General features: G+C 36.1%; 1 protein-coding gene across 2 annotated transcripts in view; it reads right to left on the bottom strand.

The window, feature by feature from the left end:
- Positions 1–8,657: 8,657 nt before the first annotated feature.
- FGD3 (FYVE, RhoGEF and PH domain containing 3) overlaps positions 8,658–12,120 on the bottom strand; it is a 108,936-nt gene continuing 105,473 nt past the window's right edge. For both annotated transcript variants that reach the window (XM_087954789.1, XM_026677297.2), the window contains exons 18-19: positions 11,350–11,490; positions 8,658–9,823 (exon numbers count right to left, since the gene is read on the bottom strand). In XM_087954789.1, the coding sequence (XP_087810915.1) occupies positions 9,599–9,823; positions 11,350–11,490 (366 nt within the window). In that variant the 3' untranslated portion in view covers positions 8,658–9,598. The remainder of the gene's footprint in view (positions 9,824–11,349; positions 11,491–12,120) is intronic.

Here is a 12,120-nt window from a genome sequence, read left to right as displayed (position 1 = left end):
ATGGAGCTGGACATGATATCCTGCGATCCCCAATAAAGAATGATCGATTGGTAGAAAAACAGGGTGGGGAATTTTCCTGCAGACTTTTTTGGGGATTTTCCCAGGATCTCTGGACCGTGGGATTTAAAATTATGAGTTTGATGGTCCCTGAGGTCCAAAAGGTTGGTGTTCTAGGTAGCAAGAATAGCTTATTTATTTATTTATTTATTTATTTTATTTTATTTGCCAATTGTTTACAAGATAATAAGTATAAGTGTATACATAGTTGTGAATACATGAAATGGGTACATATAAGAAAAATAAAAGAAGAATAAGAGAAACAATAGGACAGGGACGGTAGGCACGTTGGTGCGCTTATGCACGCCCCCTACAGACCTCTTAGGAAAGGGGTGAGGTCAATAGTAGACAGTCTAAGGTTAAAGTTTTTGGGGTTTGGGAAAAAAACCACAGAGTCAGGTAGAGTATTCCAGACATTGACCACTCTATTGCTGAAGTCGTATTTCCTGCAATCAAGTTTGGTGCGGTTAACTTTGAGTTTGTATCTATTGTGTGCTCTTGTGTTGTTATGGTTGAAGCTGAAGTATTCATTGACAGGTAGGACATTGCAATGTATGATTTTATATACCATGCTTAAATCAGACCGAAGACGGCATAATTCAAGGTTTTCTAGTTCTAGAATTTCAAGTCTGGTGACATAAGGTATTCTACAACGAGTAGAGGAGTGGAGAACTCTTCTTGTGAAATATTTCTGGACTTTCTCAATTGTGCTAATATCAGATACGTAATGTGGGTTCCAGACTGATGAACTGTATTCCAGTATTGGTCTAGCAAATGTTTTGTATGCTCTGGTTAGTAGTGTGATATTACCAGAGAAAAAGCTACGTAGGATTAGGTTAACAACTCTTAATGCCTTTTTGGCTATGTAGTTGCAGTGGGCTCTAGCACTTAGATCATTAGAGGTGAGTATTCCAAGGTCCTTTACAGAGCTTGGGTCATCAACAAGTTCTTGACTATTCAGCTTGTATTTTATTTTCTGATTTTTTTTGCCAATATGTAAGACAGAGCATTTATTTGTTGAGATTTGAAGTTGCCATTTGTTTGACCATTCTGATACATAGTCAAGATCTTTTTGTAGGGTAGCAGTATTGTCTGTGGTATTGAACAGCTTTACATCATCAGCGAAAAGAACGCAATTGCTCTTAATATGATCACAGAGGTCATTTATGTAGAGTATGAAGAGAGTTGGTCCTAGAACACTGCCTTGGGGGACACCACTATTGACAGGTACAGAATTTGATAGGACGCTCCCAATTTTGACCATTTGTTGTCTGTTTGCCAGGAATGCTTCTATCCAGTTATTCAGTTGTCCAGAGATACCATAGGATTTTATTTTTAGGAGTAGTTTGTCGTGTACCACTGAATCAAAGGCTTTACAGAAGTCTATGTAGATTGCGTCTATTGCTTTGCCCTGGTCGAGTTGTGTCGTCCATATGTTTTTGCAGTGTAAGAGTTGCAGATTACAGGATAGTTTTTTCCTGAAACCAAATTGTTTATTGGAGAGTAGGTTGTTTGTCTCTAAGCGGAGGATGATGGATTGGTTAATAATTGATTCCATGACTTTACAGGTGACGCAGCATAAGGAGATTGGTCTGTAATTTTCAACTAGGCTTGGGTCTCCCTTTTTGAAGATGGGGATGACTGTGGCTTGTGACCATAGGTTAGGAGCTGGTCCTGAAAGATTTTTCAAAGATTATACTTAGAGGTTTGGCTATGGCAGTGGATAGCTTTTTTAAGAAGTAGGCACATATTCCATCAGGTCCAATAGATAGAGATGGTTTTAGGTTGCGTAGTGCTTTTTCAACATTGTCTTCTGTAAAATCGATATGTATTAGATCATTGTTGTTATCTGTGGTACGGCTAGGAAATACTGGGCATGATCCATTGCTGTTTACAAATACTGAGCTGAAGAATGTGTTAAAGATGTTGGCTTTAGTGGTGTCGTCGTTGCAGTCTTTACCATCAGGTCCTATCAAGGGTGGGATAGACCTTGAGTCTATTAGTTTGTTGTTTACAAAATTGTAAAAAGCATGGGTGGAATTGGTGCTTAGAAGGTTTTCCTCTTGTTTAATGTGATAATTGATGCATTCGGTCTTTATCTGGTGACATAAATTTTTGTATCGGCTTTTTGAAATTGGCAACGTGACCAGATTTGTTTTTCCGCCAGAGTGATCTCTTTTTGGATTGAAGTTTCCTTATTGTTATGGGTAATCTGCTTTTTTGTTTTGTTTTGGGAGTTGTTGTTGGTACATATAGTTTGATGACTCTTTTGACTTCAAGTAAAAATATGTTGTAATGGTCTTCAACAGTATTGCATCCAGTGAATAGAGATTGCCAATCAAGGGATGAGAGATCGTTGTCTATAAGATCATAGTTGCCTTTTTTGAAGTTATAATTGGGGATTACATCATTGTGGTGATTTTTGTGTGGGCGTATGTTGAGACAAAAGTCAATCATATTGTGGTCACTGCTGGAAAAGGGTTCTTTAGTTTGTATTCCGTAAATTAAATTCAAACTATTGCAGAAGATGAGCTCGAGGCAGTTGTTTAGTCTAGTGTTGTTGGTTACTAGTTGTTCCAGTCCCAGATTTGTAATAGCATTGTAGAAGGTTGTGTGTATGATTTCAGTTGTACATTCATTTAGGGTCCAGTCAATATGAGGTAGATTGAAATCACCAAGAAAGATAAAAGGGTATGGGCAGGATGCAGCCCATGTTAGTAATGCTATCCATGTTAGTTATGCTATCTTACCTTTGATAGAATGTTTACCAAAGGTGGGGGAATGAAAAGAGAATACCTGTATTTAGGATGTGCAATTGCTGGTAGAAAAGAAGTGGATGATACATGATCTGTTGCAAAGAGTGAATTTTTGTCAAAAAACCTCAGTGTTGTTCTAAGTGTGTATTACTGCCCTTTTTGTAATGTGACAGTAAACTGTATAAAATTTACAAAAGACATAGCCTGTAACTACACTATTTTTTAATATGAAATCATTTGGAACTAAACTATTGTGATTTTTAGTTGCATTTAATTTTATATTTTTCCTCTTCTAGGCTTTTGCAATTCAGTGTACCAACCTTAGAGGTCGATAAATAAAACCCCAAAACTTAAGTACGAGAACTATTTGTAGGATACACTAAAACTCCAAAAAAATAGTAAAAGTGCTGCAATTAGAGCCTGGATGGCTTTGCATTGTGGAGTACAAATACTTTATTTAATTCAGTCCAACTTACCTTGTGCACATTCTTGAAAAAGTGGTTGGGTGCCCTACATGGAGTTCGAATAGCAACAGATAAGCTGAAACCAAAACCAATGTTTGAATTAGCCCCATCGTTGTGGTTTTCTTTTCCTGGCTTGTTTTGAACTCATGTGTAGCGATTCTTTAAACTGCTTGATAGTACACAGTTGTTAGGAGCTTTGTTTTGATTATTTAATATTTCCTGCTTGGGTTGTATTGTACAGCATATTTAAAAGGCAGTGAGCTATAACTCCATGGTCATTTTGAATTAGTCCCTTTGCTACCTGTTCATTCCTCCTTCTTTGAGGTAGATTTCATAGACCGAGCTTAGTGAAACTTATTTCCAAGGCAGTTCTTAGGAATTTTACTTGTATTTATTATCAACTAGCAGACAAGATATGAATAATCTGTTGGATTGAGGAACATATTAAATCATTCTTTAAAAGATTATATCCACAGTTAACAGGAAGAAAATCAAATGACATACTGTATTCAGTGTTGTACAGAATTAAATATTAAGGTCTTCAACTTCAAAAGGAGGAAAGAAAACATCAATCACACTCAATTAGGTTGTTGATACTTATTCAGGGGATGAACACTGTGCTGTGATCTTACACATAGCTCTTCAGAAAAAGCCCCAATGAGTTCAATGGGATTTTATTCCAGGTCAATGTTTACAACATGATGACCCATAGCAATCCTAAGTGTCCCATGGCTACAAAAAGAGGATTTCCTCAATAAACTAATCCATTTCTTCTTTAGGATGAAGACAAGTAATTGCTAGTTTTCCTCATCTGTAGCATTAGAAATGGGATCCCCTTCAGCTATTGAAGAGCTGCCTTCTGAAAAAGTCTAGGGCTCCATGAGAATTTGATGGAGTTGTCCCTCTCTATCGTATATATAACATCTCTATGTATCTATATCTGCACACACATGCATGCACAGACACACAGACACACAAACACACACACATTCTTGAACACAGTCAGGGATATGCAAAACAAAAAAACCCCACCCATAACTATCATTTTTGTAGATTAGGAGTTCTGGGATTTTTTTGTTGTTATTGTTTGATTTGATGTTTCTTTCACAATTCTTTTTCTTTCCTTGAGGTACCTTAGTCCCTGAGTAAGCAAGTCCAATATTATGTCATTTTCTAGTCCCTTGAGGTGAAGGGTTTTAATCTCTGAAATCCTTTTGCGTCGAATAACTGGAGAAATTATGAAACAATAACTGGTGGACATTTTTAAAAAGTACTCTGGGTAAGGTAGTAACTTGGTGAAAAAAAAGCAGTAATTAAAACTTAGTCCGCTTAGTTTCAAACTAGTAGATTTCTGTTCACAGGGGAAATATTATAACTGCTGCATTGTACGGAAAGATAACTCTAGAAGATTTCAGAGAACAAGGAAGGAATTTTAACTTAAAGTTGATCATTGCTTGTACATCTACAGGTAGAGTTTGACTGTTGTTATCCAACCAGGTTTTTATTGTGTAATATTGATATAAATATTGAAAAATATAGGTAGGCTAAGTCTTCAAGTTTTTCTAGCTTATTGATGAAAGTCATAAGGTAAACAGGACCCCAAATTTGCATCTGATAAGTAACATAATACATACTTATCTCTTGAAATGGATTTTCCCAACTGATTTAAAATCCATTTAAATCAAATTTTCAAGCATATTTACCAGTTAGCCATTCTCGGGTATCAGTTATATCATGTGTATTGCCCTTAAAAATGATTTTCATGCCAGCCTTTGACTTTTCCACCCAATTTTTTATTTTTGGCCATAAACCATCAGGACATGCATAAGCATTTACTCATATTTTTCCCCTTTCTCTTCTTTCTCTTTTTGCTTCTTTTTGATTGTGGAAGAGATGCTTATTCTAAAATAATAATGATTCACTGCCACTCTATCTGTAAGCTATTTTCTTGGATTTTAAAAAAAGAGTATATGTAATTCACATACAGACAGCAATCCCATTGTGGATGTTTATTAAACTCTCCTGCCCGTGAACCTTTTTCCTCCTTTAAGGCATTTGGAAGAGTGTTTTAGCTTTACAGCCACTCTGAAGAAGCTGCAAATTGCCCAGGGCTAATCACTAAGCTTCAGAGCTGAGAAAAGATAATAGTTCTAGACATCAGATGTCTAGCATATATCAGACTGTGTTGTGAAAAGGAATGATAATTTAAAGGCAGCTTAAAATACTTTTCTCCAGTTATTTTGTTCCAAACCCCCAGCAAAAAGAGATGCAATTGTTTCTTTACAGATTGTAAATTAAATCACACTAATCTGATTTATTGTTTCAATAGCAATTTGGAATTCCAAGTTAATTGTAATAATTGTGATAAAAGGGTGTTAATTGGAAAATCTGAAAATACAAAATAAAATGATATATATGCATTATATATGTCTCTTCTATGTAGTTATAATTATATAATGCACATGAACATGTGCACACAAACAAAATCCAAACCCTAGTTTTTTTTAAAATAAATTATTCTGCGAGATCTGACCATCCTATAGGCTTCTACAAGCAGAGTTCTCTGAAATTATCCCATTCATCCTATAGAGAAGAAGTTATGCTGTAGTTTATCATTGGATGTAGCCTATTGATTGATGGAATCACAGTATATAATCATGTAAACTGAAAATGGTAAAGGATGGCAATCACTCAGAGATGCATGCTTTTTCAATCTGCATTTTCAGATTTTACAAAATCCCTGGAGAAACCTTGCCAGGTAAATAATATTGAAACAGAACAATGGGCTGACATGGTGTAAGGAAGCTTCCTATGTTCCATCAGTTTAAGTGAATTGAATGTTGGCCAAACTTAATTAAATTGCATTTTAATTCATATTATGACTTTCATCTAGACTAAGAATCAGAATGATGTGGTTTCTTTGGATTCAGTTTTTGTGTAGTGCATAAACTTAGTTTATGATTCTGTTGCTGCCTTTGTCCACTAATTCTACAACATAGAGTACGAGAGTGATATCTTTTGTTTTGTACTGGTCCATTTACAAGCAATTAGCAATATTTTTTCACCTTTCAATTATAAGAACATTCCCCATCGCCTACATATAGAATCTAATTTCAACTTGGATTAAACCATTTCAGTCTAAAGCACAGACAGATGTTAAACATTTTGTCAAAGATTTCCTCCTACCAGTTAGATATCAAATATGTTTTTTCCCATGAATTTCTCAGGTTTGAAGAACCAATCCAATTATGAATGCAAAGATTCCATGTAAGGATAGATGAGAGCAGAATGAATGACTATGACTTAATGGATCTAAGATGCTAATAACTGGAAGCATTCTTTGGTCTTAGAGAAATAAAAAACATTAACTTCACAGGAAGTTGGTCTAATCTCTAAATCAATTTTTCCATTACGCTTTTCTCCATTACCATGTCACAGTTTTTGGATACTGAAAGAATAATTATTAATCAATCTAACTGAAGCATTTCTGTGCCATGATCAAGGAGATGAGACACTCTTGTAAATACACTGAAATAGGATTTCAGTAAAGCTGCTTATCTTTTCCATAGTAACAATACTTACTACCTGCCTCAGTAATTAGGATTAACAAAATTTGCCATCTCCTCTGCTGGCTTCTTTATATTTTTCTGAGAGGCTTCAGGACATGTAGTAAGTGATAAGATGCATTGAGCAATGAGGGAATAAAACCAGTGGTAAATATGGCTAACTACTGGGGAATTCTCATAATTTAATTATTTGGTGACAATGGAGGTGATAAAACATCTAGTGATCTCTGCCCAGATTCCATCTGCATATGTCAAAGGCGATGTGCACTGGGTAAGGATGGCTGGGATAGAAAACTTTCAAATGGAGTGTCACAGCCATTTTGAAGTTGATGTACTGATTACCAACAGATTTTGAGACCCAATTCAAAGTGTTGGTTATTATAGTACTTAGAAGTCCATGCATAATATGGTGACAGAATGCCTCAAGGATGTTCAGTCCAAACATTATAAGGAGATTTGCATCGAGTTCCATCACATGAGTCAAAAGCACAAACTTGACGGATTTAAGACTTGTGGACTTCAACTCCCAGAATTCCTGAGCTAACATGACTGGAGAAGGAATACTGGGAGTTGAAGTCCAGAAGTCTTAAACTTGCCAAGTTTGAAGACCCTTAGTCAAAAGAGCATCAGCGAGAGAGCTGGTATTTTCTGCTATAGCCCTCACACTGAGGAACAAATATCCCAGAGTATACTAGCCACTATCCTTCTGTCATTTTGGAAAGTGATGAACTTTCCCCCCCCCCCTAAGGACCTTTGGTTTGGAATGATAATTTGTGGGTGACTATAAACTTGTGGGTGACTAGCTAGTTTGTTACTTAATGTTTTTAAAGTGGTTTATGGGGAGGGCTAGTTAGGATTTTGTTTGTGCATAGATAATCCTGCAAATATTAACAGATGTACAAATTTGTAACAGGAGAGACGATCCCTTATATCAGGGGTGTTAAACCTGATTTCATTGAGGGCCGCATCAGGGTTGTTTGCTCTGGGGGGGGGCAGGGGGCATGGTGAGCTCTGTTCTCGCTGGCAGAGGCACCACAGGCTGGTCCTTTGCTGTTCCTGTGGGATGAATTTGGCCCATGGGCCTTAAGTTTGACACCCCTGTCTTACATAGTTAGGCCAGAATTCCCAGTGAACTTGGCCAGGATTCTACAATATACAGCTTGGGGAAAACTGGAGAAGAAAATATCTGAATATTGATATTATACTGAATTATTAAAGATTATATCTGACATTAATACAAAAAATATTAATTCTAGCAGCAATCTGCAGTATAACACTCTGTTACATTACTCTATAGTTTCCTGTAATCCTATATTCTTCCTCTTTTTTTGTTTTGCTGGTTTTATATAAAGAGATTGATGGTTACTCTTCAGTTTTCGTTTCAGGTAGTAATACCTGCATCCAGAAGTCAATCAGATTCTAACTTGCAAATTCTGTAGCCTTGGCTTTTAATAGTAAGAGATGGTTGTAACCATTGGAGCCGAGTAGCCTATAGACTTTTGTTAAACCCATGGCCCACAGAAGCCCTTTTGAAATATTTTTATATACAGTAGGGTTTTCTGTCATTTTGAGATAGGAAAGACATAAAAATTATAGTATAATGTACTGTAAAATGAATAATACTGCAAATTCAGAGGTTTCAGTTTATCCTATGTGAAAATTCTCTACAATTTTGATGATTGTCATCATTGTCATCATCATCATCATCATCAAATATAGTTTTCATCTCCCCACTTAAAAAAAAATTTAAGGCACCGAAAACTTACTCAAGTTTTTCTTAAGTCTTCCTGTATTTTGAGTAGCTGGGACAAGAATCAGTGAAATTGGGCTTTATTTGCATACATAAATACATTTGCCAACTAAAAGACAAGGAAGCAAATTCAATTTATACAAGTGTAATATGAACATATTTTTAAAAAAGATGTTTAAGATGATATTTACAAATTATATAAATAAAAATCCTTATTGATAATTGTTTACTTTCCTGGGTGTACAAAAATGTTTATTGATGAGTAACATCCCAGGTTGCAGTATAAAAACATTTGTTTGCATACATTAAAAAAGAAGTGATATAAAGAAATAAGAAATGTGTAAAAGTTAAAAAAAAGAAAAATGGAAAAATATTTATATATAAATATATAGAAATGCTTGATATTTCAGCTTTCAAGATGCCTTCTGCAATAGCTTTAAAAACAGTATTTGTCTTGTGAAAAAAACCCTGTCAAGAAAAGTCAGTGTTAACAAAAGAAATAGCCCCTTTATATTTGATCATATATGGCAGAGAAGAGACCATTTAAAAAGATCCAAGAGAAACCAGAGAATAATAGCACATCAGTGGCCAGCCACAAGCCCTTGTACAACATTTTACTTAGAGGCAGCACATCTGTAACAGACTATACACATCCTTCACTGAAACAGCAATTAAAAGGAATAAAGGAAATAGTCAAGGGGAACAGGAAACCATTGTCTTCCTAATTATCTTAGATAAAATGGATGCTTCCCCCCCCCCCATTAATAGCAATATAAACACTCATAGCAACTACGTTGATTTATACACACTAACAACATAGATGTTGGACAATTGGTACCAAATGTGATGAATAAGAAAGAGAGGGGCAGGGAAAGAAATGACTGTGGTTTCTCTATAGGCATACCAAAATATAAAGCCATGTATGTTTTCAAAGTGCCATGAATATACAGAGTTCAGGTGGCTTTTCCCCACCCCCCATGATGATTAAGATCACATGAAATGACATTAGGGATTGCTGGTTTCCTCACTCTGATCATGAATGTCCCCTTTAGCTGCTTTGGTGAGAATATCCATCCATTTCATTTGCAAGTCTTCATCTTCAGCACTGAAATATGTTGTCTGCTGGGACTGGCAAAGTTTGAACACGTATTTTGATTCAAACTTTTCACCAGAATGTGGAAAGTCAATTTCGTATCCCAGCAGGGGGATGCTGCGTGGAATGCGTCCAACCTATGTGCAATCCAGAAATAAAGAAAGGTGTGAAAATTATAAAAAGGTTGAGCACAAGCATGCAACAGATGAACAGGGCCAATAATTTGGGAAGGAAGCCATTCGTTTCACACTTGAGGAAATAAAAAGCATTTTGCAAAAATAGTTGCACAGGTTGGTTTCCATTAAAACTGGTACACAGAAGAGGTAGATGCTGCTATTCCCATTTGATACTTAGGACTGCGGTGAGTTGGCCTTCTACCCATAGGCTTATGGTTTGCTAGGAAAGGAAAGCATTTTTTCTGCATATTTTATGAATCAACATATTTCTCTTTATCATTCTAGTGTAGACACCAGAGAATGATCTAAGAATAGCTTTTACTGCTATATAAATCCCATGTATTTCTAGTAAATATGATTTAGCTTTTAAATATGCCTGAGCTGAGGAAATCTGCTTCTTTCATGCATGATCAAAACACATTCTCAGCAATTCCACAATCGCATGGATCCAACATTGAACTTTACAAATCCAGTGAAGATTCAAAGTCACGCTGTCTTAAAATACCGTGTCATTTTTCCCCCCTCTTAATCTTGGAGAGGATAAATATTTTTCAAGATTAAAAAAAAAATCCTCTGAAGTATTTATTTGAAAAAAAAAAAAACGTTTCTTGAGACTAAGGCAAACAAATAATTATTGTGTCTCTCTGTTGAGAAAATAAGAGGGTATGAAAGAAGAAAAAAGATTCCAGGAACTTTTACTGAATTCAGTAAAGTGTTTTTGTGGTTGAAAGCAACTAAACTAAATGCTTCCACCTAGGACTCCCTAGCCTTTGGCACTTTTTGTCTGAGTTAAAGCAGAAGGCAGTAGACTCCTGAAAATTACAGGACGGATCTATTATACAGTACTATCCTCAGGACGATCTGGCCTATTCCAAGTTTCTGGGTGAGTCTCTGCTCTAGGCATCACTGACCTTCCAGAAAGAAAGAAAGAAAAAGCAAAATGTACAAGGACAATTGGCTACCTTCTTTGAGGGCAGATCATCCACAACAGTGGATCCACAAGACACTGATCATACTGGATATAACAATAGCACTTAGACTTATATAACACTTCACAGTGCTTTACAGCCCTCTCTAAGTGGCTTACAGAGTCAGCCTATTGTCCCAACAATCTGGGTCCTCATTTTACCCACCTCGGAAGGATGGAAGGCTGAATCAACCTTGAGCCTGGTGAGATTTGAACTGCCAAATTGCAGGCAGCCGGCAGTCAGCAGAAGTAGCCTGCAGTACTGCACTCTAACCACTGCACCACTGTGGCTCAATATAAATACAGGAAGGCCTAAAAAGAAGGATGATTGGAAAAGGGAAATTCTGTATAGTAGATCATGCAGAGATAAACAGGTAGGCTTCCAAAGTGTAAATATATTTGGTGCATACCTCAGCATGCCAGCAGTTTCCTAATAGCAGAAAAGTACATTCCAGCCGAGAGCTTGAGAATTACCAGTCTGACTTATTTTTCAGTAGTTGTAATATTCTGAGGTATTTACCTGGTTTTCTCCTTGGAGATATAAGACAAGAGGCTCTGTCTTAGGAATGGTGACCCACACTTTACACCAAGTCTTTCCTTTCTCATGAAACAGGAGGTGGCTACTGAAGAGACTATTTTCAGAGCTCAATAAGCTTTGTTTCTGGTAAAAATAATAAAAATATATTTATATTCTCATGCATTTATTATTCATTATATATGCTAATACATCCTGGTTTAAACATTGGTTCACACATAGTAAATGTGCACGGAAGAATAATTTACCAGTAAACCAAACTTTAAATATACAGAAGTTTAGATAATCTGAATTAGATTATTGCTGCAAACAGTGAAGTTTAGAAACTGAGAACAATTATTAGCACCTGATAAGTATTTTCAGGCTTAAAATAGCTTGGGGAAAATTGAACATTAATGAGAAGTTGTGAATTGAGTGTAGCACTGCTGGAGGGATAAATGAAAATTCCCAATTGTAATGGGAAAGGGGTTTATTTTTTCACGCTGGCTTAGAATGCTGGGAATGGTTGGAAGAAAAAGAAAAAAAAAAGAGAATGACCAGCAGTAAGCTAGATGGACTCAATTACAGTGGTGATAATTGGCACCACTGAAAAACCTGAAAGACCAGGTTAGAGATAGATTGTCATGGAGAAAATTTATTTAGGGGATTGCTAGGAGCTGAATATCACTCAATAGCATGGAATCAGTCAGTCAGTCAATCAATCAATCAATAAGTCCAGCCATAGATGGATACTAACAAAATAGTGGTTTACAATGG

Source organism: Notechis scutatus, chromosome 2 (genome assembly GCF_049901735.1).
Source record: "Notechis scutatus isolate UNSWTSFEM ecotype Mainland chromosome 2, rNotScu1.2, whole genome shotgun sequence".
In the NCBI taxonomy this organism is placed as follows: domain Eukaryota; kingdom Metazoa; phylum Chordata; class Lepidosauria; order Squamata; family Elapidae; genus Notechis; species Notechis scutatus.
Note: the sequence above shows the minus strand (reverse complement) of the source record. Positions and strands in the feature narration are given on the sequence as shown.